General features: G+C 37.9%; 2 protein-coding genes across 7 annotated transcripts in view; one reads left to right on the top strand and one right to left on the bottom strand.

Moving 5' to 3' along the window:
• The window catches only part of FANCL (FA complementation group L), a 32,425-nt gene extending 13,745 nt beyond the window's left edge, over window positions 1-18,680 (top strand). The window contains exons 6-14 of one of the 2 annotated variants that reach the window (XM_074909135.1): window positions 327-423; window positions 5,848-5,916; window positions 14,106-14,256; window positions 15,943-16,026; window positions 16,648-16,693; window positions 16,783-16,864; window positions 17,658-17,774; window positions 18,047-18,118; window positions 18,576-18,680. In XM_074909135.1, coding sequence (XP_074765236.1) covers window positions 327-423; window positions 5,848-5,916; window positions 14,106-14,256; window positions 15,943-16,026; window positions 16,648-16,693; window positions 16,783-16,864; window positions 17,658-17,774; window positions 18,047-18,118; window positions 18,576-18,611 — 754 coding nt within the window. In that variant the 3' untranslated portion in view covers window positions 18,612-18,680. The remainder of the gene's footprint in view (window positions 1-326; window positions 424-5,847; window positions 5,917-14,105; window positions 14,257-15,942; window positions 16,027-16,647; window positions 16,694-16,782; window positions 16,865-17,657; window positions 17,775-18,046; window positions 18,119-18,575) is intronic. The other variant, XM_074909206.1, reaches the window with a different exon arrangement.
• Window positions 18,382-27,339, bottom strand: part of VRK2 (VRK serine/threonine kinase 2) — a 46,370-nt gene continuing 37,412 nt past the window's right edge. For 2 of the 5 annotated variants that reach the window (XM_074909004.1, XM_074908631.1), the window contains 4 exons: window positions 25,816-25,997; window positions 21,656-21,829; window positions 21,218-21,343; window positions 18,382-18,914 (listed from right to left, as the gene is read on the bottom strand). In XM_074909004.1, the coding sequence (XP_074765105.1) occupies window positions 18,672-18,914; window positions 21,218-21,343; window positions 21,656-21,829; window positions 25,816-25,997 (725 nt within the window). In that variant the 3' untranslated portion in view covers window positions 18,382-18,671. Of the gene's footprint in view, window positions 18,915-20,336; window positions 20,432-21,180; window positions 21,344-21,655; window positions 21,830-25,815; window positions 25,998-27,339 lie in introns of all 5 variants that reach the window. The other 3 variants (XM_074908728.1, XM_074908819.1, XM_074908907.1) reach the window with 3 other exon arrangements.

The following is a 27,339-nucleotide window of genomic DNA, read 5'->3' as shown; positions in this document are numbered from 1 at the left end:
CAAAGATTTGACAGGAAGTTTAATGTGTACATAAGTAGAGGCTGACAGGAACATGCTGTGTGTGTCAAAGGTTCCAGTGATGGAAAACTGAAACACAGTGCTCACTGACCACAGCATGAGCCTTGACACACGTTGTAAATAACCCAAAGATATATGACTGCATTAAGCAGTAGACTGGTGTATTAACAGCAGTAAATCTAGAACAGCAGAAATGGTTGGCATATAGGACTTCCTCTGATTAATATTTGTAACTGACTAATAAGAGTACTGCAGACATTGCAAACTACTTCTTACAATGCTGTTAAGAGTTTTCATTTCTCTTTCAGAGTGGCGTATGTGGATACCGGCCTTACCACAATCAGGCTAAAAGCTCAAGACTCTTGTGGTCGACAGCATCTCGTCACTCTGAAGTTTAATGCAAAGGTGAATTTATGTGGCAGAAAATATTTTAAGGCTTCCTGTAACTAAATGGATTTTTCTTAATTCATAAGGATTTTAGAGAGTTGGTTGGTTTGTTAGTTTATCTGTTCTACAAGTTAATGGTGGGGATTTTTTAGATAAATTTTTTAATATAGAGTTTTCAGACTTTAACTATATTGAAAATTAATATTGCCTTACAGCTGATTACCTGTAAGAATCTTTTCAGGTGAAGCTGTGCATCTGTTTTGCTATATTAAGAAGTTAACAAATTAAACGACAGCAGAGTAGGTGTATTTTACTGGTGATAACCAAATAGTGTAACAGAGTAATACAGAAAACATGCAATCAGGCGGAATAATGCACCTAAAGCAACAAATAGGAAAATACAGGGTAATGCATGAAATCATTACTACACAAGAGAGGATAGTGATTAAGAAAGATCCATCACCACTTGCATACTTTACCATCATCCAGACCCTCAGTCGCTGGGCAGCCCTGGTTGCAGGGAGGATTTGCAGAGCCTTTCCCAGCAAGTGGGAAATCCTACGCGGTGTGTCCACCCGTAGGTGAGGCATCCAAGGTTGCTGCAAACAGGTCCAGCCATATATACCCCCAAATCAGCAAGCCAGAATAGCTGCCACCTTTGTTTTGAGCAGAAAATTTCTGGTTTCATTCTCCTGTTGGATTCCACTCAAAGCCTGGCCAGGGCTCGGGGAGGAAAACCAAGGGAGTTTCTAACAAGGCCAAACCCTTGGGTTCTCAGCCTTGAACAAGGCTGACAAAGGGAAGTTGGATACATTCTCTCCTCACTACTGATTATATTCTGTCTAAGATGCATCTTTCACTAGCGAGTTTACATATTTTAATAATCACTACATGCTAAGTTAGCAGCTTTGGCTTGGGGCCTGTTGTTCAGGCTTCAGTATTTCAATGCTTTAGCACTTTCTACCTCAGCATAAGTGGTTGTTATAACTTAGTACAATACCTACTAGCACAATGGTTATAGTTTATAAAATATACAGGATTCATCTATAGGTCAACTCTGGCTTGGGCATGTTGTCCAAGCCTTAGCACTTCAGCATCACATAAAAAACACTGCAGTTCTTTTACTGGATTACTGACAAAGTCATCTGGAAGACTTGTGTGTGGAAGCAGAAAAATTTTAATTCTTCCTGGTACTTAGAACTGAATTCAAATTGCAGTGTTTCTTTATAGAATTTCTCATTTCAAGGCATAAATCTCTTACTGAAACCTGTGCATATTCAGGCTGTATGGTGACAATTGTATGGTAATAGCTGTTGTCTTCAGGAAATCTGTGTAGGGGAAAAAGTGGATCCAAAAGTGTCTAAACGATGTTGTTTGGAACTATCTTTGGTCCATTATCTGGACTAATAATCTAGAAGGGATGAGGAATGGGCATGGTACTGTGAAATTAAATTTCACCTTCACAGACAGCCTATATTCCTTCACATACTAGGAGTTTTTTAGTTTTACATAAGACAAGCTAACTTTCCTTTAGAAGGGTAAAAGGAGCCTGTGGAAAAAGTACTGTTGGGAAATTGAGGTCGCTAAAGTGGATTTTAAAAGAAAAGTAAAACTCTTACACACACAGAGTAATGAATGCATAATTAATTTGCCAGCCAGTCCATTATTAAATACACTGATGGAAAAAATTATATGGGGAAGTACATTTATGGTCTACTGAACGTTCAAGGAGAAAAAAACGACTGTATTGTCATTGTTTATAAGGGATTGCTGTCCCATACTTAGTATGATGGCAGACATTAAGTGCAGCCTGTTGCCCCTAAGTTTTCCTTTGATTTTATGGCAACTGAAGTGTTTTAATTATGTGGAAGTGTAAAAGTGCAGAAAAAAAAAAAGGACAATACCCACTTTGACCAATCAGCTGCTATAGTCAAACACTATTACGCTTAGGCATTGGTTGGTTCTGTTTAGGCTTAACTTACCACTGTACTGTAAGGCGAATCGAACTTACTGTTTTCTGCTCTTGTAAAATGTCCTACATTTTCTTTATAGTGATAAAATATCTTAAGTTGAGACTCCATATAGCAGAAGAAAGCAGCGTCTAACAACCAAGGATATGGTCTAATAAAGAAACTAGATTATCCAACTTGTCTGTTGTAACATGTAGTAATTTTTTTTTTTCTTCAAGTGATTGTTATGATGAAGGATCAATTGCTTGTCCTTTTTAAACCACGTCTGGCATTTAAACTTGCCGCAGGAGAAAATTTATATGTGAAACGTGGTTTTGGTGACACAGGGATTTGATTTTCCTTCCTATATGTATCTAATACATTTGGAAAGACTTTGCTTTTCTTTTGATAACCTGTTTTAATAGAAGTATGCCTATTTGCGTTAGGCTGTGTCTCTGATGACTGTTGGTATGTGAGCTAAACCTCCCCTTCCCAGCGCATATTGCTGTCTGTTGTCTGTATTGGGGCAGATGGGTTTGTTCAGCCTTGTCCTCGTGGATGCCCTACAGTGAAATGAGTTTATAAGCCTGCTGACAGTGTTTTCAGGTAGAAACTCTTCAATAAGTGGTTTAGGAAATTCTTTTTCATAAGGCTATCATGTGTACTGAGATAATCCCCTAATTATTCCTTTGCTGTCATTCTTAATGGTTTGGATGTGTTTTGAGGACTTTTCCTTAATGTGTTGTCAAATGTTTCCGTCTGTTATCCTTGTCTTAATGTGCTTTGTGACAGGAGCTGTCCTTTCAAAACACTTGCTCTCCATAAACTGAGCCTTTAAAGTATCTAGGAAACTTGGGGTGATCAGTTCAAACGTGGAAGAATTGAGAATGGTCATATCGTAGGTATGTTAGCTGAGTCATGTGCTGCACATTTTGATTTTTGCAAATGATTAGGCTTAAACCTCATAAGAGGATGTATTTTTTTTAATGCTCGATACATCTCGTGAAATAGTTTTCCTGTTTATTTGGTTGAAAATGCCTGGTCCAGAAAGCTTTATCCATTCAGAATTTAAATGACTGGAAAAGGTTTCTGAAAACAGAGCATACCTCTTGCAAGTATAAAACCAAATACATTGGGTTTCATTCATCAGATTTCATCTTGTATTGCATGAGAAGTGGGTTGGGTCTTTGCCATTTCAGATCCCAAGAATTCAGCTAGGCCACTGCAAAAATTTACCTGCCATGTAGTAAACAAGATGCTTTAGTAATTTTCTGAATGATTGGCAAGGGTTATCAGAATACGTTTCCTAGGTAAAGTCAGCTGCATGCTCAAAAATACAATATAAATATTTTGTTTAATAATTGCCTAAGTTGTTCTAAAGAATAATATGATAATTTCTGACATATACATTTGAATGTAACTGTAATATGATGTCATCAATGTGTTCTGGTATAGTATTTAAAATACTATCTCCTGGGGAGTTGCTCACCTTATTTTATATAGGATTTTGCTCTGCAAGGTCCAAAAACCTTTTGTACATACGAATAGAATCATTGTTGCATGGTTCTTAGCAATTACCTGGTGCGCAGTAGAATATTGTGCTCTTGAAGAAAATTTGACTAAAAACGTGGAGGGAAAAGTGCTGTGGGTTTTTTTTGAAGTAATATAAAGTTAGAACCTGTTTGCAAGCATTTGTTTGAAGAGATCCTACAAAAGACTACATAAAATGAATTTACTTACCAAGAAAGTGAGCCCATAATTGGCTAGTGCTGCTGGGATTTAAATAAGGCAGTCCTAAAATCAGTCCTAGGGAAAAATTCGTCTGAGTTTGTTCTAGGCATACTACTGTAAGTTAAAAACAAGTTTATTTCTATGCTAGCATTGAAGTATTTCATGAAAAATAATAGCTACGATACAAACCCACTAACACCACAATGCCTACCAGAACAGTAACACTACCATAAAAGAAACTGTAACAGCTTTTGTGGCTATACATTTCTAAGTTGTAATGGCCTCCTGTCCAAGTTAGTTGTTTCGTTTCTCTTGCTCTGTCACTGTTGTTTTGTCTGCCGCCAGTTTGATAAAATGGTAAAGCACGAGATACTCAAGTTGTAGGAGTTGTCTTCAGAAAGCAGATACCTAATGGAAACCACAAGTGAAAGTAAATTACAAAGCAAGTTTAAACAAATTTCTGTGAAATCCATAAATCCACCAGACTATTGTTAAAATCAAAGCAATGAAAAATGGATGCTCTAGGGAAGTTATGTCTCTTTCTTGTTCTTTGCCATAGACAGCAGTTTGAAACTAATTACTGTAGGATTACATTTTGCATAAGATAAAGACACATTTTAAAAATTCTGATAAATTGATTGCCAGATGTCTGATAAATGAGGACAGTGTCAGTGTCTGGAGGTTTACTTTGGATGGTGAATGGTTATGGCAAGCAGCACAGTGAAACTTTCCCTTTTTGTCTTAACTCTCTTTAATTCTGTGAGGAAGCTGGGACTTTTTTTCTTATGTCTCCCCAAATAAGATTCTCTGTACCATTTTCTTGTGTTGGCAGCTGATGCAATACTAATACAATTTCTATAAAACTGCTGTGTACATCATTGGTGGAATTTGAAAGGTTATATAGGACTAAAGGATGAAACTTCTTAGGTGAATAAAATTTTGGATAGGGGCTCTTAGAAAGGACACAGTTTATTTGTAATTAGATGTTTCTTTGCTATTTTATTTTTCAGAAAATACCAGGGTTTTTTCCCACAGATTTCATACTGGTTGCTGAACGCAATAGATTTAGTAATGTAATGAATAGTCAGGAGTTATTTTTGGATGTATCAAACCTTTTATAGCTTCAGTTTTCTTAATATTGCTATACTTTTTTTATACTTTTATTTTCCTCATTGATACCTTTTAATTTGGAGTGGGGTGCAGTGAGTTGTTTTAATTTTGAGTGTATGTTCATCTCTTTCTAAATAGTTACATACTTTGATTATTTTCAGTTTCAAAACAAAAAATGTTGCCAGTCAGACCAATTATTCTAGTTTAAATGAAAATTAGTTCTTGACTCATGAAAGGGTTGTTTGGGAGGTGTTGTTTTTTTAAATTTCCTATCCTGTACAGGTAATTGAGGAGAACTTTAAATAAAATGTTTTATGGTTTTTGTCTTAAGTTCTTTTTTTAATGTGCCCTTGAACACCGAACCCAGAAAACTCTTGATTCTCTTGCCTTTCCTAAAAACTGATATATAAAAATACATGTAGATTTACATGTAGATTTCTTCTTTAAATGATAATTAACATTCATAACTATTTCTGAAAATGCTTTACATACTGTTTCCTCTAAGAGCCAAGTCCTCAAGATGCTTGAAGTGCTCATATTTCATTATCAAATTTGGCAGCTGAGTATCTCTCTGACTTTAAATTACTTCCAAAAAAAAGAAAAAAGAAAAAAAAAAAGAAAATAAAAACTGTGTTTTCTTTCCTTCCTTCAGTATCCAACAGAACCACCGGATTGCCTTGTGGATTTTCCTGTTCAGTTTGCTGTTTCTTGGATGCCACAGGTAAAGTGCTGCACTATGCATCTTTTTTTAATAACTGAGATACATATGCAATATGTAGGTGGTAATGATGGGTTGGACTTTATTTTTTAACTCCAGCTTTTTTCTCTGTGTGCATTTTACTTGTATACATGTTTATGTAAATGTAATAATACTGAATTCCATATTCCTTATGATAGTGTTTTAAATATTTTCCTTGCTATGTAGATAGACCTTACATTTGTATGCTTTGCACTCATACTGGCAGTTTCTTTCTTAAATGGTTCATACGGCTGAAATTATCTTTAGGAATTGTATTGGCAAAATATATGTACGAGAAATGATTGCTTTATAGAAAAGAAGCACTCTCTAAAGTTGACAGACATAAAAAAAAATGTTCCATCAGTTTGTTATCCTGTATAGTTTTCATAACATAAAACTTTTTCAGTTACAGTCAAAAGAACAACAGGAAAGTACTTTAGAGAATATAGTTTAACTGATGTTGTTAATATAAAGAACCAAGAGCCATTGTCTTTTTTTAGTCTCTCTTGCTTTATTTCATGTTTTTCCTTAATAGAGTGTGTGTACTTGATTAAATGGATTTAAATGTGACCACTTAGATGTAAGTTAATTTGAATTATCTCTAGAAAATAGTTGATGTTTAATTTCATTTAATTCCGGAAAATAGATTTTACATAACTGATTGCATTTCATAATTCTAACTCTCACGAGGATTTCTACCCATCAGTAAAGCCTGTCTTTAATGGTGCTAAATTTGCATAGGGAACATGGCTGAAAGGTTGCATCAGAATGATTTTAAGATGGGCATATAATTTTGACTGCAAAGCTGAGGTTCTTGTGTGTCACTTCAGATCCTCTAGTCTGAGAGCCTGAGGAAATAACAGCAAGCATGGACCATTGCAAATGAAAAATATATTTAGTTTCACATGTAATTTTAGGTTTTGATTCTCTGATAAGGTTTGGAACAATTTAAACAGATACTGTTTTTCTCTTAAATTATACTGGATTCCATATACTGCAGGCAGGATTTTAAGTACTGTTTCTGACCTCAACTTTATACATTTAATAGTATTTTATTAATTTTACAGCCTTGCCATTTATGTTGCCTCAAATTAACAACATTTCAAATATCCTTGAAAGTCATTACTTCTGTGTGTTTACCTTTAGTAATTTTAAAGCTACTAGCTAGACTTATGTTTTAATAAAATGTTCTTGAAAAACATGATATGAAGCAGCCTTCTTTGACAAGTTAAAGAGGGGAGCGAATATATTAATATTGACACTACAACCAAGTGAAAATCTAATGTTAAAAATATGACATTTTAATGTTTGAGATCTTAAAATCTTTTTACAGTTAGAATTACCAACAGACAATTTGAAAATGTGATCAATACATGTTTGTATGTAAGTGAAGACCCTGTTTTGAAATGTGAGATACTAATTCTAGCTGCAGATAGCCTGCTGTAATACTGAACTGGGCATTGTGCTGATAGAAATGCTTTAGTTGTACAGCTGTTTTGAAAATTGACCTTAGCTGTGTGGGAGACATGAACCTAACGCTTCTGGGAAAAAAATGTATGTAGTAAATGTCTAAATTGTGTTTATGTAAAAAATGCATGGAAATCATTGCAGTGAGCTGTCTTTGCTGTGGTAAAATAAGGGTTAAGCTTGGATAATACTGAAAGCCACTGGTAAGCAGAATTTAGCAGGTCCTCAAGCAGTTGAAAATTTTGGTTCCTAAAACAGAAAAAAACCACTCTACCTATTTTCTGCTAAAATAACATAAAGTTTTGACGCTGATAGGTCTTAAATTTTAATACTTATTGGTCATCTTTAATGTAAGAACTGATAAGGCTTAACTAAAATTATGCAGTTGCACCATTAGAACATAAACTCCTATGAAAGAAAATATAGATTTCAGGTAATTGATTTTTTTTTTTTTTTCCCACTCCCCTGTGTGTGCTGCTGCCTGTTTCAGGTTCTTTTCAGTGCTCATGGACTTTAAACTTGAGGGGTTGTTGGGTGGTTATTTTTTTCCTTTTTTTTTTTTTTTTCCCTCCCTCCGTGTAATAATAGACATGGCTTTATGGCATCCATATTAAAAATGGGTAATTTTCCTTATGGTCCCTGTCTTCCTGCTGGGTTGATAATGTTTTGATGTATTTTTCTTTTGCTCTGATGAGAGGTCTGCTGCTGCTGCTCTGACATATTCATTTGGATGAATAATTATAACTTGCACAATGTCAAGCTGAAGATGGTAGGGTTTTGTGCGTCATGACAAGCCTAGTAGCCAGTGCAGGTGTCTCACAGCATGATCAGCAACAGCCAGTGTATTCTGGCTCAGAGGAGACATTTTAGAGTAGTAAGAAATCAGCACCAAGGGCAATGCTGCTGCTGCTGCTACTGTTGTAAGTGCCAAATAAATGCAGAGTGCTTCTCAATGACAAGTGCAAGAACGTCTACTTATTTCAGTTATATTCTTTTTCTAAAGAACCAGATAAATGTGCTCTCTCCACATTTTAGCATACATGGTAAAAATGGTTCTCCAGTTTCAGTGCATCTATATTGTGCTGCCCTCGTGTCAGGGTATTGTTTCTATACTGACCACTGCCCACCTGGTTGGCTACATGAAGGTCGTGAGCATGGAAATTAATGACTAATGAGGTCATGCAGCCAGCCAACAATGAAACAGTAATGCAAGATTCAGCAGGCATAATGGTATGAATGAGATTATTCTTCGGTTATTTTGATGAAAACACAATAAAATGCAGCATAATTGTGCTTTTTCTTAGCAAAGGAGCTTCAGAGACACCAGCTTTATATGCATCTATAAATAAAAAAGAGTGGAGGTAGTTCACAAGACGCTTTATAAAGATTTCAGTGTTGTGTCTCGGTTTGATTTGTGCTAAGGAGGGGGGAAATTGTTAAACTACTTTTTGAGAGAAATAAACAGTTTCCAAACAAATCTGAGGAATTATAGATTATTTAGGTGATACAGGTGATCCCTTTTCCAGCCAACTCTTCACTTTATTAAACTGTGTTTTATCTATGAATTCATAAAGGACAAACAAGTAACAGCACCTATAGTTTAGACTACCTTTTCCATTGGGAGGCTTTGCAGTTGTTTAAATTTTAGCTAACCAAATTTTGTGTTAGGAATACTTTTAGCAAGAAATCTCCAAATCAAGATGCCATTTTTCTCTTTTCTAAAAAAAATTAATTTTAATACATTGTGCTGTAGTTACATCCATTAGAACATTCTTGCTCTCATTTGGTTAATATTTAGTTCATCCAGGATTTGGAGCAGGTGTTGGAAATTTGGCGGAATAGCCATATAGGCATATAGCACTTCTTAAAAGTTACCAAAAGGTTTCATAGGTGTTATGGCACGTGCAGACTCAAGACTTTGTCTTTGTTCTTCCCAGCCTCTGTGACTCTAGAAATAAGAACTAAGAGTAGAGTGACTTTTTTTCCATTCCTTCTTATTCCTTTAATTGAAGAAAATTATGTATGAGCAATAGGGGTAAACTTGGGAAAGTGTTTGAATTGGAATAAAGTAAAAAATGAAGAAGAGAGTTAGCATGAGGAGCTACCTCTGGTGAGATGGAGATGAGAGTGCAGAGATAGAAATGGAAACGAAAAATGTTTCAAAACTACATGAGGCTGTTTTCTGGTAGTAGGGAAGGTATGTACCCCTCAGAAACTGATAGGTCCAGAATATCTGATTTTCACTGACCAAAGTGAATGGAGGATACATTTAGCCTGGTAGCACAAAGGTAACGTTTGGGTCAAAGTTTTCTGAAACTGTAGGAGAATCATCATAGTTGATATGTTTACATGTCTGCTTTCCAGTAAAATAACCAATTTAACCCAGTCTTGGCAAACACCTGTTTTCAGAAGTTATGACTGCAGAATCTCAGCCCTTCAAATTAACATTAGGTTGGTGTCAAGAGGACTGTGTTGGTATAGCTTGTATCAGTGTGTATCAGATTTTTGCCTTTCAGAGCCGTGCATAACTAGGACTTTGAGGCTGAATATATGCTTTGTTGAGAGAGAAAACTGTCGGTGCTGAGTCACTTACTGCACCTTTTCACAAGTCACGCTAATTGTATTCTTTGTTTTCTACCCTCACAACTTGAAATTTGAAAAATCTGTAGAAGCGTTGAGTGTTAAAAGCTATGACGGTGGTCATGGGAGGTGATGCTCTAATAAAGACAGTTCTCTTGGAGCCAGATGAAGGGATCTCAAGCTGAGTATTCCAAAGTAACATTTTCTCAGTCTCTTATTTCTTGATCTGAAAACTCAGAATTATGCTGTCAAATCTGAAAATGTGTTTTGATGATAAACTTGGTAATGTTTTTGGGCTGCTCAGTTGCTGTGGTGGTCGTTATACAGTGCTGAAGGGGACAGGAGCATTAAATCATGCAGAATCTTGCTGTCAGCAACAGGACAAGCTGCCCCTTGAAAGTCATGAGGTGTGCTGGGTGTGCAAGGCTTTCTCAGGGAGGGGAAGGCAGTTCCAGCTGCTGATTTCATATGAATTTGCATTTGATGTGTCCTTTGAATCACAGAATCCCAGGTTGGAAGGGACCTCAAGGATCATCTGGTCCAACCTGTCTTTGCAAAAGCCTGGTCTAGACAAGCTGGCCCAGCCCCCTGTCCAGTGTTGGGCAACCCATCACTTCCCTGGGGAGATTATCCCAGTGGCTGATTGTTCCCATTGTGAAAAATTTTCCTCATATCCAATTGGAATCTCTCCAGAAATAACTTGTACCTGTTACCCCTCGTCTTTTCCATGGGACTCCTTGTAAAAAGGGAGTCTCCATCTGCTTTGTAGCCACCCCTCAAACATTGGAACATGGGGATGAGGTCTCCCCTCAGCCTTCTCCTCTGAAGGCTGAGCAAAGCCAGCTCTCTCAGCCTTTCTTCCTGGGGCAGGCTGCCCCATCCCCTGATCACCTTCGGGGCCCTTCTCTGGACCCTCTCCAGCCTGGCTACAGCTTTTTTGGATAGCGGGGACCGAAAGTGAACACAGCATTCCAGGTGTGGCCTGACGGGCGCCAAGTGGCGTGGGATGATCTCTGCTTTATCTTTATATCTGCTGGGGATGCCCTTGTTGATGCAGCCCAGCATCCTGTACCCCTAGAGCTAGGGGTACCAGCCCCAGCTCCAGGTATCTTGTACACTACAGAGTAGGTAATCAGAGTTCATAATCACCTTTCCTCCTAGGCTGTTTTGCTAGTCTAAACCAGTAAAATGTTTTGGACCTTGTTTAATGGTGGACTGTCCATTTCTCATGTTGAAAACTTCTTTGTCCCAGCTATGGTTGGTTTGTTTGCTTGAGAAGGTCTGGTCAGAATCCCAGTGTTTCAGCTTGGACCCTACCCTCACTAGTGCCTTCTGCACAGCTAATGTCAGTAGCTTCAGTAGTTAGAAATAAAATGCAAGGCTTATACTAGACACTAAAAATGTCTTCACTTCTTGCATTAAAAACACTTTTGTTTCAGTCGTGAAAGATTAAACTGCTACAATGTTCTTTGTTTCTATAACGGGATGTTTTGCCTGATGAGCATGGAAACCTAACAGATACAGAGGATGGAGTAACCAGTCTGGTTCTGCTAGTGCTTTTTAGAGTCAGGGCAGCCAGTGGTGAGATCCTGAATTATGAGTGTCTTCCTTGCCAGATAATATTTGACACATTTAATACAAATTCTAATGCTTTTATACAAAGGTGAGCAAGAAACAAAGAGTTTGTGCTGTTTGACATTATTGACGATTTTGGTGTAGCACAGGCAAAAAAAAAAAAAAAAAGCATGACAGCATGACTTTTCTAAAAGTGTTTGGGCAATGACCAAAAATGAGTTGGTTAATGAAATAAAAAGGAATGTTACAGTTTTCATGGTTTGCATGACAAGCATGTGATGGATTTAAATAGCTATAGATGCATTTATGTATATAGCAGGAGACAGCTGGCAACATCAATGAAGCATGCAAATAAGACCAAATGAACAGTGCATTAAAAAAAAAGATTTAACTACCTTTTTAAGGAACATCATTGAAAAATTACAATTAGTATTAAAATTAATTGGATTTTAAAACTTATCTGTGGGTTATAATCCCTTGATGTTTCTTTTTTCTAGTGAAACCCTTTGAATTCCCCGAAGATAAAGATAAAAATGATTATTAGAGGATTTATCTGTATGTGATATAGAAAAATGTAAAAAATCAAAATGGAAAGCAACTGTTGCAAGTACCAGAAAATTATGCTATTAATTTAAGTGTCATCAGAGCACAAAAGATCACATTTCAGGACTGTGTGAAAATTATTAAAATACTGGAAATAATAGTACTTAAGATGAAGATATTATACTCTAAGATGTGGTTAAGTGACTGACACTATTATATCACTTCAGGTATTATAAAAGTAACAAAATGCTTTTAAAGATAATAAGCGTTACATTTTGAGATTGGCAGTATTCACACTTTTCTGCTTAAGTGCTTTCCTACTTTAATATAATCTAATGACAGCAGGAAAAATGTAGCATTTTATTTCTAAGCTACACCGTTTCCTTCTAAAATATGTATGTGTAAAATATAGAAACTTATTACATATAAAAATAATATTTTTTCATTTGAGAACATTCACATAATTTGCTTCTTTTTGTCCAGGTGAGGAAGGAAAAAGATAATTACTAAAGATTCAAGGAAATCATTAAATGTATATTTTGTGTTATTGATAGAAAAACACCTCTTTAAGAACTGAGCGTTTAATTTGCTTTTTCTTTTTGACCCAAAGAAATTGCTCCCAGACCAAGATATCTGAAATCTTTTTGTTATCTGTTAATCTTTTTTAAAATGTCCTTTACCTTCTCTTGATCTGAATTGAAGAAACCTCATCAGTTTTATCCTTCCTGCATTTCATTGTTTGGTCGTGTCCTGTGTAAACGATTCCAGAAGACCCTTTGACGCTCCCAAGTCATTCTTCTTTTTCTACTCTTGAGTGCCCACTACCAAACAATTTGAGAAAACAAGTTAACCGGGAGAGTTTGTCTCCAAAGTGCTTTCTCCCACCCTTGATCTCCCCTCAGTGCTGCCTTTGACTAGTTTCTTGACACCTTCACTTTTTTTCTGTGGCAGCTTCTTTTCTCCCCATGCAGCCACTGTCCGACAGCTCCTTGATCTCCTCCTGATCTGTTCATCACACTTCACAGTTCCTCCACTGGGTTCATCTTGACATCAGGCTCGAAACCCATTATGGGGCATTACTCCAAAGGGAACTCATCTCTCTCCTCCTCCTCTGGTTCCCTAAATTCATGTTTTGTGCCCTCTGGCCTTCTGCATTTGGAAAGGTGTTAATTTGACTGCTGAGTGTTTTCTCCACTTGAAGAAGTCTTTCCCTGTAGAAACAGTTACTTCTTTTGTGCTCACTGATGATTTTAAAAAGACTTCTTCCACATTGCTGTTCTGTATATTGTCCTGTATAATGAAAGATTTGTCTGATTCCACCTAATCCACTCTCAAATATTGAAATCCCTTGAGTGTAATCCTCTGATTATTAGATGGCTTCTCCTTCTCTTACTGTACTTACATGGCTTGAAATCTAATGTTAAGTACCTGTTTTTGTACTGCTTAATTTTGAGATAATTATGACATTGTTAGGCTATATTTCTTAGAGTCTTTAAAAAATAAGTAAGCTACTTCAGTTACATGGGTATTTCTGTGTATTTGTATTTGGTACCACTACCATGTTGCTCAGCCGAAGTAGAGACAAAGTATCAGTGTTAGAAGTTTAATAGTGGCTAGTGATGATTTTTACTTAAATTTTACAATAGTTTGTTATAAGTTACAATGCAAATTAGTAGTTGTTCCCAGTTTTCAGAAATGTTTTTTGAAAAGGAGTATAAACCACTCCCAAGTCCAGGTACGATGTACACATATCACAACATGTTACAACTTCTGGGATTAGAGAACTCATTTGTTCTCAGGATACAGCTCTTTACTTGGGCTGTTTTCATTTAAAAAAAAAGTGAGGTTCAACATTTTACGCTACCATGATATAACTGGATACATACTAGATTTTACCATTCCTAAATTACCTACAGCTTTTTGGGTTTTTTGGGGGTTTTTTTAATAGTCCATGTGGCTGTCAGTGGAAAGTATATGAAATTTGTTTAAATGTCTTCTTTTCTTAGGATTCCTTAATTGACATTTATAATCAGTTCCTGGCAGCATTAGAATCACTGAAAGAATTCTGGGATGTCATGGATGAAATAGATGGGAAGACATGGGTGCTTGAGCCAGAAAATCCCACACGGAGTGCTACAACAAGAAGAATTGCAATAGGTATGAAAAGATCTGAAGGAATACAGTGGAACTGAGAAGTGAACCTTGGGGTGCTGTTTACTCATTGAATCAGATGGTGCCTGTTACAGTTAGGTAAAGGAAAGGTGTAGTATTTAAAACCAGCAGCACACAACTCTTACTTTGTGGAAGGTTATGGTTTGTTAATACACAGAGTGCTGAATCTCTTTTGGAAATAAATTACTTTCTGGTGTTACATAGAAAGTTTCTGCAGGGAAGTATTGTGCATTTGTAAATTATGACCATGTAACTGTCAAAACCTGAGAACTTGCATGATAACTTTTGAAAAATCACTGTAAAAAAATCAGCTCAGATGAAGCCCTTAGCTCATTCACAAATTCCAGATTTTTGTAACAGACTATTACTTCAGAATGATCCTGTCCTGGAAGAGCCTATTAGAGTGTTGTCAAAAGGGGGTTAAATGAGGCAGGTGGAAGGGACAGAGAAATAAGAGAAGAGAGGAACTTATTGGGTTATAGTGATAACCATGTGAATTGCAGAGGAGCAACTTGCCACCATGGAGGTTGGAAAAACAGGGGGGAGGGAATGTTATCCTTGAAAGAAGTTTTGATTTTTAGCTTAATTCCAAAGTATCACTACCATATTGTAGAAATGTGGGAACATACAATGGACCAAAATAGACCTAAGTTGTCCCCAAAACCTGTGGAAAGACCAATTGCCTGCAGAGTGAAGAAGGAAAGGAGCTAGTGGGGTACTGAGGCTGTCCATTGGGGTTGCGGGGAGGGACAGAAAAAGTTTAGCAGCTGCCTAAAATGACATGGGTCGGGCATGCTTTTCGTTTTTGTGTGTGCAGCCAGGGTGGCTTTATCTTGGTTCTGCTGTACTTTGACACAGACCAATGAAAAGGAAAGAAAAGCCTCAAAAAGCACCTGAACGTTAGATCAGCAGAGGGCATGGCAAGGCTTTGAGCCCTCTGTTGTTGGTCACAGACAAGCCGCAGTCCTGGTGAAGCTTTGATTTCATTCATTGCAATTTCTTCAAGGAGGGCAAGCCAAACACACCTCTTAATTACAAAAAATGCTGGGTTTCACCTGGTTTTGTTTAGAAGAGAATTTGCTGTGAGGTTTTTTAACCTAGATCTGGAACATTTTGGAGGTGCCTACCCCTGAATGAGTAGCAGACCACGTGAGGATCAGGGGATATCTCGCAGGAGAAAAATATTCACCATATCCAAAAAATGCCATTGTTTGCTCAGTTCAGGAGGATGCTGCATAGGGGCTTGACTTTTACTGCTTAATACTGTCTTTCTGCTTCTCTTTTTGACTGCAAAAGATAATGAGGCATTAATAACAATTACCCCTCTCCTACCTTTAAAATTTCACATGGATTATGTCATGTAGCTTGAGTTTGATTATTTGGAAATAAGTCTAAAAGTGTTAAGACTAGTCTAAGAGAAATGCAAGACTGGTGCGTTTTTTTAATCAGTTGCTTTTTTAAATTACAGTCCATTGTTATTTAAATATTTAATATATACACTGATATTTTGTACAATTAATTAAATGCCTAACAACTTTATTATTTATCGTAATGAAAACCAGCCTGAACTAACCAATTTAAAACTTCTTTAAAAAAAAAGGTTAACGTTTCCATTTTCAAATACTTGACTGCAAAGAAAAGCTTCCCCTACGACTTGCTTTCTCATTGTAGGGAGCAACGTCTCGGTGAAGGTAGAGGTAGATCCTCAGCATCCAAACATGCTCCCCGAGTGCTACTTTCTTGGAGCAGATCACGGTAAGGCAGCAGACACAGACCCTTTGTTTCTCTTCTGGAAGCTGATCTCTGGTGAGCAGATCCTAGGGTGAGCTGTGTCAGACTCCCCGGGGTAAACCTCACTTAAGCAGAGCCAGGAATTAAGCTGAATATGTGTGTAAGGGAGTTTTACACAGAAGTGCTGGGGGTTTTCACAGCCTGAACCTGTTTTGCTTTGAGTGACACTATTTCCAGTGCTTTCCTAGCACAGTTTGGAGGGAACCCTATGTCCTACAGATGATCACCCATCATGTTTATATTTTAATACCATTTTCTTAAAAAAAAAACCCACCATAAAATTTGCTGTATTGCCCTACTCCTGTTTGAACATATTCAAGCCTTTTACTCTGTGCTGCACAACTTTTTCCTAACTTTTTTAAGGTAACCACAATCATTTCTTCAACAGTATGATATTTTAAATATTAGTGTAGTGAATTCACCAAACTAAAAACTAAGAGTAGTCATTGCCTTAGGTACCTCAATAAAAACCCAAAACCCAACCCCTACCTTCCCTTTCAGTGCTGAAATAGGAGAGGTTACACAGGGTCAGGGAGCAAAAGGGATCTTGAAGATGATGTAATTATTTATTTATGTTGTTTGCAGTGGTTAACCCTTTGAGAATTAAGCTGAACACCAATGTGCACTTATGGTAAGCATCTTTAACTATATTTGTTTGAAACCAAAATGGTATTTGCTGTTCCTAGTGTTGACTTTTTCCCCCCCGTCTCCCACCTGCAGGGATCCAGAAATCAGTTTATTACAAAACTTGAAAGACCTCTTGGAAATTGATTTTCCATCTCGTGCTGTGTTAGAAAAAAGTGTAAGTTGTTTTTTGTTAGTCATCAGTCATTATTTCCAAACAAGTAAAATTGAAATGGTCACTTTATAAATGCCAGCAAAAATAAGAAATTTAGAAGAGAGGTAATTGGATTAATATTGTCATAAGGACTTCTGCACTTCAAGCAACAATTGTCAGAGCCTGTTAACCTTTGATTAGAGGTGCACACTTCCCTGTGGCCTGGGTAGCAGTAAGGCGATTAATAACAGGCTTCGCTATTACAAGGGAAAGAGGAAGTTCCAGAGTAGCTAATGAGATGTGGAAAATCCAAACATTCTGTTATGGATGTTGATGACTTAAGTTCTAATTAGGTAGAGCTGCTTAGAGGGGACAAGAGGCCATCCAAATACTGGTGCATTTCAAACAAACTTGGAATTAATTTTTGACAATGCTGTAACACTGGATTACTAGCTTTGCTTTCACTTGTGAAAGTTTTAAATTAGTATCTGACTGAGGTCTTGTGTCTAATGTCCAAATACAATGACAAACCATTGTGTTTAATAAAGAAGAAACAATAGGGCCAAAGAGTAAGAAAACACTTGTCAAACTAAATGTAGTGTAGTGAGAGGATAAAGTAGGACCTAGTCAAGTCCTGTACGTCTGGCAACCTCTCTCCTTCTTTATGTGATACCGTGTAAACATATCTGGAGGGCAGAGATATTTACTCACTCTTAGCAACAAAAAAATGCAAAGCAAAGACAAATCTGAAGAGGCGTTAGGAGCCCTATTTCTTGCGTTCAGTTGTACTGGAAGCTAAACGCTGTTGTGTTTTAAGGATTTTGCTAAGGACTGTGGAATCTGCTATGCCTACCGCCTCGATGGTGCTGCTCCTGACCAAGTGTGCGATGAGCCCCGCTGCGGACAGCCTTTTCACCAGGCTTGCCTCTTGGAGGTGAAGTAACTAACGACACCAACTTTTCACATTAACTCCCACATTCTAGAAAATAAGTATCACACCCCCTTAGCTTTCAGATGAAGCAATATCCTTTCAGGGGTGCTACAAGAGTCACTGGGCTTCCTCTTGTCTTCTTGCCCTGTGGCACAGACTCTGCCTTGAACACGCACCATGGCAGATGCTGATCAGAGGAATGCTCCTGAAAATAGATCCTTCTGAAGTTTGTTATGAAACAGATGTGAATTTTAATGCTCTGACTTGTGTTGCAGTGGCTACAAGGTCTCCCTTCGAGCAGACAGAGTTTTAACGTCATCTTTGGTGAATGTCCCTATTGTAATAAGGTAAGGAAATGCAATGGAAATGAGGGATTGAACTAAACTGTGTGTGGTCGCTTAGATAAAGGCAAAAACTAACAAAGTCTGTTGTAAAAGAGAATACATGGCTACTATCTCCCCATTACACATTAGAAGAAAGAGAGGAAAACTAAATTCCCATGCTTTTAATGCATTAGTATTTAACTAAAGGTTTTCTGAAACAGTATAAAGACAGCTACACACCAGTTCTCACCATACTAGTGTCACAGTAATTAAATATCACACCCCACTGGATTTCATGACACTTTTACTGTTGCTGTAGCAAATGGTCCAGTTTCCAAAAGAATCCCATCATCCATAACACAAAACAGCCTTGTACAAACAGTTTAGTGTATACAGAACTACTGAGTGCAGATTTGAAAAGTTTAAGAGAACTTGGCTTTAAAAGATACTGACAGTATTATTATAAAAAATCTTTTCCAAGCCACTGACACTGAAATCTTCAGTGAAGAAACTTTGAGAAAAACCTGCGTGCTGGGAACACCGCTGCACTTAGACTGAAGATACTGAAACAGTGACATCAAAGAAAATACAAGGAAAGTAATATTAGTAGCAGAAGTACAAGTATAGCTATAGTGTAGTGGTAGGTTTCATCAGTAAATGCGAGCTTAACTAGAACAGAGACAGAGGGACTAGTGCTGTCGGAACCAGTTTCTTGCAGTGAACCTGAATAATCTGCAGTTAAGAATTGATGGTGTTTCTTTTTGGATTCTGGGAATGTTGCATGCAGGTCAAATGGGGGTAATTCTCTTGCAGTGTCTCCCTGTAGGAAAAAAATAAATAAACAATATTGAATAAGCAAAACTAAATAGAAAAAACCAAAGATGCTATCTAGGTATTTCAGTTATCCTATATAATGCAATACAATTCTTAAAGTCTTAACTCTGGAAGTTGCACATGTCGATGCACTGTATAACATGAGGTGTGATTACAGACCTTCTGAAGAGACATACTCTATATTTATTACTGAAGCCAACAGCTGAAATTCTTCAATATCTTTAACTTGTTTCCAAAAATGTTAATGTATCAAGTCTTTAAAGTATTCCTGCCAATAAAGTTTCATCCTGGTTGACCCTGGCAATTACTCTGAAGTTTGATTTGCTGTTTTAACTAAGTTTTTGCATTTCATAGCAAAGATAAAATTCTCCTGATTTCCCACAGATAGCATGAATATGCTGGTCATGTGGGGTTTGTTCTAGATGGATAGGGTGGTGTTTGGGGGTGTTTTACATCTCCAGAAGCAGTGTCAGCCTTAGCTTACCACTTTGATCTCCATCTCTGACAGGAATCCCTCAAGAGGATGATTGTTTCCCACATATCCCCACACTTGACCACATTTTCCACTGTCCCTTAGAAAAATGTGTTTGGACTTACTGTTTGGCAAATGCCTGACAGCCTCTCACCTCTCTACTTCCTGCATGAACCATTGGGTTCTTCCCTGCTATGTGCCTTAAGAATCCTCCTGAATTTTCATAACCTCTCAAAAATTTCCTGTGTACCTTTCCTTTACCCATCTCCTAAATTCTGTGAAAAACATTGAGAGGAACTTAGCAAAATGAAATTAACACAATCCTTTTTGTTCCCTTTTCCAGTTTCTCATTTAAATATCTTAAATGGTATCTGTCATCCATTTTGACTCTCCCTTATTATTAATAATATTTAGTGAGTACCACAGACCTATTCTACATAGATGCAGCATTATTAATCACATTGAGGTGGCAGCTTTTCCTTTATAAAGACTAAATCACACCACAAATCTATTCTAAATACTAGACCAGCAATTGGTCCCTTTTCTGTAAAAATGTACTTTTCCTTCCACAAAGGAGGGAAACACAAATGCCCTTGTTACTTTCTGCTGTCACTAACACCTGTACTATGTGCTCTTCAGGTAAACAGGGGAAGCTACACCAGCTCTTTTTTTTCCCTATGTCATGTTGGAAAGCTAAATGTGTCTCTTGCCAGATGTGCTTTCTTAGGACTAAAGTGGCTTTTACAGAGATTTGTGGGAGAAATTTTCTACCTTTTTTTGCTACTATCCCTTTACTTTCACATTGGAGGACTAGGAAATAGCCCGGGAATATTATTCATGTTACAAAGTTGTATTTGTTACTTTGAGTCAAGAGACTTACTGGAATCCGTCTACCTTGCTATCAGCCAAAACATCTCCAAAAATTGTTCTGCTCACCACTTTACTGCCTGATGCTCTCAGGTACAGCTGTGCTTTTTCTGCTTCACTCCCTTAGCTTGTACCAGAGTCTCCCGGCAGTGATCAGCAGACTGCTTGAAGCAAAGAGTTTAGGATTAATAATTAAGCTATCTTTAAAGTTGCATTTTTGTGTTTATTAGAACTTGTCCTCATTTAACAAGTTATTTTTCTCCATGAGAGAAAAACAGGGTAGAATCTCTTTGTTAAAATATACTTAAATTCCATAGCAAAGGAGCAGTGTGATTACTAAGATGTACTTCATTCTGCATTATTTTCACCCAAACCTTGATGGTTTTAACCATTTTTTTTCACGTATAGTTGAAGAGTAAGACTAAGATTCATTCAACCCTTTTACACCATAAATTACCAATAATATTTGAGGTGAGTTAGTTAATTACTAAAATCCTCAGCCTAAAGTGTCACATTTTAAGAACTTCATTAAAGAGTGCTATCAAGTCTTCCACCACGTAGAAAAGGAAACAACAAGGTTCAGAACCAGAGACTGTTGGTTTCCCAACACTTTTATCTGCACACTGGTGCAGTATCGAAGTGCACTGCTTTACTTTCAAACTATAAATAAAAAATTGCAGTGTTAGTTTGGGAATAGAATAACCCTGCAACTACACACAAACTTTTAAGTGTTTGTGACAAACACCCAGTTTGCATCTAGTTAGTTTAGGCTTTCTTGGGGGTGGGGTTTTTTACTCTTATTTTTCAAAAAGCTGATTTTTCTTTCACGGGGGGCCATGACTGTTCTGAGGTAAGACCAACAACCGCACCTTTTGTGGGTGGTTGGGCTCCTGAATTGGAGGGTAAATTCTACCTGGCTTCTCTTGAGCCTGGAATCGGCGGCATGTTACCTGCGCCTGGGCCCTGCTTAGGCAGTGCTCTCCTTCTTCCTGCAGTGTGTTTTGCTTCTGATGCCCTGGTTTTAGTGAAGATCTTGGTGAGTGAACCCGCCGGCGGACGGACAGTAATTCTGCATGCTGAAAAGAAGGCAGTAAGTGTCAAAACTCACAGGTACCCTCCTGATACTTGGACCTGGCAGGGTTGAGACAGGCAGCAGGCAACAGCTGTGCCCTGTTTGCAGTCCTGGGCTACACACAAAACTTGTGAGTTTTACTTTTGGGATAGCACAAGCCAGCAAGCACCTGCCCACTCTGGGAGTTTGAGGCAGAGCTCATGGTGTTTTTCAAGCCCTTTTCTCCCTTGCCCATGCCAGCAGGAGGACATTGAGCTAACGGAGCAGACAAACTCCCATGAGATGCCACATGCTACTGCAGCTCCCAAACTCTCACCTGCTGAGGCTTCGTTTGGTGAAGCTTCTGGGTTAATTGACTTGGCTTTTCTTCATCTCTGAGTTGTTTGCCCGTTACCCCAGTCTGGGCCTTGGTTTGACAGACGTGTTCTTTACTTTCCATCTTTTTTTGTATTTGCTGAACTGGCTTTGGCACACGCTTTGGTAAGCGAACCTGTTGATGTACAGTGAACAATTTAGTATTGTGAAAAAAAAGTATTTTAGAAAGAAAAATGCTCCCTCTTCAGTACTGAGAACACAGAACGAGAGTGAGCTTTTATCTTTCTCAACAGAATTGGTTTTAGCATTTCAATTATCAATAAATGTCTTCTTCAAAGCACAGCAACTTAGAGCTATGTTCTATTTGGGAAGTATGCTGTAAAATAAACTTCAGTTACACATTTCAGAACATTCACTAATAACCATTATTAGGAATGATGCCACTAAGTCACTGTTTCATTAACAAGTAGAGATAAACACATCTCCTATCAGTGGACTGAGTCAAATGCAAAACTCTCTAAAGAAAGATAATCGCTGAGTCCTCTGACTCAGGTAATCTAATTTAAGAGTTAAGGCTGATATTCTTTTACAGTCTTCTAAAATGTAAATGGGGAACACACAGTGAATAGTTGCAGGAGTTAATGCAAGTTTCTTCCAGTGCTGCTCTAAGCACTAAGTATCAAATGATGTCTGGTTTTGGCTTTTGTAACTTGGAAGACAAATGTAGCCAAAACACAGGCTGTATGCCACATGCCTTTGGTACTTCTGGCACACCAATAACTCTGTAACTGTAATGTTTGCATATGGTCCTCTATGCAGCAGCTGTATCTGAATATAGCAGCTAAAAAAGAAATAATGGGCTGCTTTTTTATACTGCAAATTAAATACATACAGGAGATACAAATGACACAAACTAAAGACCATTGAAAGTGCCGTAGGCACTTCATATACTGCTTAATCCAAAACACCTTTTAAGAACATAATCCCTAGTTGTGTTCTGTGAACATTATTAATGCTCAGAAATGCAGAGATGTATCTGTTCTGAACAACTCAAGATAGTTTCAGGAGAGACATAACACCGTAGATAGCCCTGAGAAATGGAGCAGCACAGGTGAGGTGCTGTGCCACACTAAGTCACCCACCTGCAAGGGCCCAGCCTGTTTCCTCTGGCCACAGCACCACACGAGAACTGCTCAGCTTGTCAACAGCCAGCTCTGGTATCTTTGCAGAATGACTACATCACTCTTGAAACACAACTTACAGCACTTATGAAAATACTGGTGTCTAAAAATTACCATATTCCACACTAAGAAAAATTACAGGTTGGTATCGATGTTGTTATTTTTTAATGTGAACTCTACAAAATCTACCAAGTAGTCAGCTGGTCTTGCCATACTTAATTTGGCCTAAATGCTAGTACTTTTACTGTAGGTGAAAAAGCTGGAAGTATTGATCCAGTGCTAAAAAACCCTGAGAATTAACACAATATTTTATCACCTATGTTGGGTGCACAGTTGAAACAAAGAACCAGGATGGAGCCACTGTCACACCTGTATTTCACCTCAACACGCACAATGCCAGGAGCTGCACCTTAAAATTCACATTCTGTAGCAATTCCTCTTCACGTCATCTTCAAGCAGTTCGTGTTACAGGATCCCCTTCTTGGTATTTACAGGTGTTTACTGGTGTTCAGAAGGGAATTAACCCCAAATCAGCCCTTTCCTGTGTACCAAACTGGTACAGGTGGAATCAGACAGGTCACCTGGTGTCACACTCTGCTCGTAAGCAAGAAGTGAGGAGCCAGTGGACCGTTTGTAGTGGCTCCCACTATTCTTTGGTTGCCTCTTTAATGGGAGAAGTGTTTGGTGAATAAAAAGAGAGGTGGAAAGGGAATGCAGAGATGAAAAGAGTCAGCCCCAGGATAACTACCAGCAGTGCTGGGAAGAGATGGAGGGGGAAGCACCTGCCTGTCATCCCACACTTTGTCAGGACTGTAGCACCAAAGCGCGCCAGGCCTTGAATATCCTCCACAGCCAACAACCACACATTGAAAAAGCGGATTTTCTGAGAAGAGCAATAAATTTAGATAAAGTTCAGTTCTCTGCTCACTGTACTTGTATTTAAACGCTACTTAAGTCCTCTGAATAACCCTAGAAATTTCCTTTCTGCAGCTGTTTTGCAGTGAACGTTACAGGAAACTTGCTCATGTAAGCAGCGGAACTGACTGAAGAAACAACCTCCAAAAAAGAGATGATCCTTGGAGCCATGCTAATGTTCTTACTACTCCAACAAGCAAGACATTCATCATCAGAATTTTCTCTGAAGAAGTGATGGCAGGTGCCAAGATTTAGTAATATGCAGACGTACTCTCTCTCTCTGATCTTGTTCTTTGGCCATCAAAACCAGTTCTGCTTAGTCCTGCAGCGCAAGAGTGGTGATAACTGACACTCCTCACTCATGGATTTTTTCAGTGGGGTTGTGCACTTGCAAACAGCAAGTACTACAGCAGCTTTTACAGCCTGGAAGGTCAGGATCATCTTTTATGCCAGCATACCGTCAAGTATTAGGCCTGGCAATAAGAAGAAAATAGATTTACTATTCAGTATCCGACTGTAAGGAATCTAAGACTCTTGTGAACCACAGATCCAACAGGATCAGCTGGAGATCAGTTAACAGCTACCTGATATTTCAATTTGGCTCAGAAAACTGTACAAACTTTTTAAAAAAGCTGCTCAGAGTAGTGAGGACAAAGTGGTCACCATCGCAGCACAAGAAATACTGTCACTGGAACAGCTTTTGGTTTTGTTAAAAGAAAAAAAAAGCGATACAACCAGAAAAGTCAGTAAAATTGCTAAAATAAGTATCTGTAATTACCAAGATCAAAACCCAGTGCCTTTTTATTAAACATGAACTTTTGTTCTGCCTTCCGTAATACGTAAATAGTGCTGACAATTGGTTTGTGAGGCACTTGCTACAATAAAATGTAATTGTATCATGAGAGAAAGGTGACAATCAGGAGATCATGAAAAAATTACATATTCTCACTGGTGGTTAATTAGCCATGCAAAACCCCCTCAAACAGATATTCTCTTCTATTAGGAATGATTACTATGCAGGCCTACAGATGTCAATACCACAGTCATTCAAATACTTCTTTCCCTACTAATTGAAGGTTGTAAAGCTCTGGTGCCAAGGTTTTGCTTCCAAAGAGCTAATTTATGACTAGAAGGATATTTTATGTCTTCAGTTGCAGCAGCTACAAAACTCAGCAAATCAGAACCATCTGTGCACTGATACTTGAATCACCATTCATCTAGCAGCCTATCAGTCACATTAGTTTGCATCCTGCATTCTTGGCTCACGTACACTTGTGATGGTCCAAAGTTCACCAGAAATATTAAAAATGAATGGTCCCCTGACCCTGCCTTATTGCACATGCATCAGGGACAGAAATGGGGCTTTTGCATACGGGGAGTTTCGAGACAGAGGTATGATGGGACTGACATTTCACAGCACGTCCGGCAAGACTGCTAATTACCTCAATCTCCACTTATTAAAACAGGGGTTTATAAACTATATTGTTTCAGCTTTAAAAGTACAACGGGAAAATATAACAGGAGAGCTGTCAGTTTTCAAACGCTGCGTTAGCGCATTGCATAGCACCGCATACCAATGACACAGTTAAATCCCAGAATAATACCTCCTCCACATTAGTGGCTGCAGGAGTATAAAGGCAAATGACAAAGAGCAGTTTGAAAGCAAGAAAATGAATTAAACGCTTGGACTAATAAAGGTAACTTCGCTTTTAATCTGGGACGAAAGAAAAACCTGGCATTCAGGCTGGTCTTCAAGATGTTAGTGAACAAAGTCCTTGACTTCCCCATTATCCTGAAAGTAAATCATTCTCTGCAGACCTACTGCTTTGAAGTGAGAGGCTGTAGGTCAAAAGGACTCATGACAGTTCTTCCTCCTTAAGGGTTGACATCCCACTTTTTAGCAAAGCCAAGGGAAACGGGAATTAACAAACATGGTGTATTTAAGGCAAAAGAACTGCTGTGTCAGTCTCATTCTGAGGTCTTAAACTATTTCCTCTTCTCCAAAAGAAAAGGCAACAATCAAGCAGGCTATGTCAGAAATAATCCCAGAACTGTCTTAACTTACTTTTGACGCTTTAGCAGCACAGTGATTCCGCGTGTGTGCTGCAGCAGAAAATTCCAGAGGGCCATCGTAGCGAGTTCCACTTGATTCCAGCCCATCCAGCAGGATTTTCTTGAGCACTTGGTACATTGGCTTCTCATCATAAGCTAAGGCATAGACACATGCCAAAAACTTGGCTATTTCACCTGCGGAGCATATTTTAATGTAAATTTCACTTCGTGTAGACCTAGAACTTCAGTAAGATTTTCATTCCAAAAGGGATGCAAATCCGACATTGCCAAACAAAATGACACAATTTCAGCTGAAGACACACTCAAAACACAGAACTGACAATATCTTGTCTTTTTCAGATGAGAAAAGAAAAAAATAGAATTGGATAAACAAGCGATCCCTTAACTTCTATGTCTTGTTATGCTCATGCACTAATTTGTATAGTACCAAAAGCTCTCCGCATATAAAAATTAATCAAAATACTTTATTGACAAATATTGATAGTTCTGTGTAAAACACAAGAGTTTTATACTTGATAGATCATAACACCCCTTTAAATATTAACTACTCTCAACAACACTATTTTAATCTGCATAGATATTATATTTTGAATGCTTTGGAGAAAAGCAACTTGGTTTTTTTGCTTCTAATTGGACAAATATTGATTTTGAGATTACTTCTTAAAAGGATCTAACAGCAGCATTCTTTTTGCTATCATTATAGAGGGACTTTAGAAACAGGGAAATCACTGAATGATCAGAAATTATGCTATTAGGAAACACATATGGGGGGGATCAACCTTTTCTTTTAGCTGATGACCCAAGTATATCCTAAAACTGGAGATATTAGCATCCAGGAAAATCCCAGAAGTAAAGGTTTTTTAAATATGTATACACACCATGAATACACTTTCTGTAACACACAAGGCATTCCAATAATTCCAGTACAGAAATGCTATGAAATTAAGTGAATAAATCAAAAATAGCTACAGACCTTTGAAGGAAGTTTGGTGTTTTCCCTGGGTTACTTTTGTATTTCAGTGAAGGAGGAGACATAAGACAAACCATCCATTCATTTGCTTTTTCAAACTCTGAATACTAAGCAATAAACCTTTTGTAGACAGTTGCTTACTATTTCCATACTAACAGCTACTTCTGTTGCTAAGATAGTCACTGCTTCCTAACATCTCACATTGCATATGGCTAAAGATCCCTTATGTCACTCTATGCCATACATCACAGATGAGACTGATCAAGATTTTTATACTACCACATGCTGGGGTTGAAATTTTAGCCCTCAATGTCTATTTCAGCTACTTAGTACTTGTTTATGGGATAATGTAGGAAAGCAGCAGAAAAAGAGTTCCTGCAATAAAAGCATTAAGTATCCCGAGTATCCTGTATCAGTAAGCATCAAGAATCATTTATTGCAGAACAACCAGCATGACAGCATCCAGAAATTTACTTTCTCCCCTCAAGTAAACAAACAAGCCTTTAAGCTTAAAATGCTTAAAATACAGTAAGCTTGTACATGAAG

This window comes from Athene noctua, chromosome 1, assembly GCF_965140245.1.
Source record: "Athene noctua chromosome 1, bAthNoc1.hap1.1, whole genome shotgun sequence".
Lineage (NCBI taxonomy): Eukaryota > Metazoa > Chordata > Aves > Strigiformes > Strigidae > Athene > Athene noctua.
The sequence above is the reverse complement of the archived record's forward strand: the minus strand, read 5'-3'. Positions and strand labels throughout refer to the sequence as shown.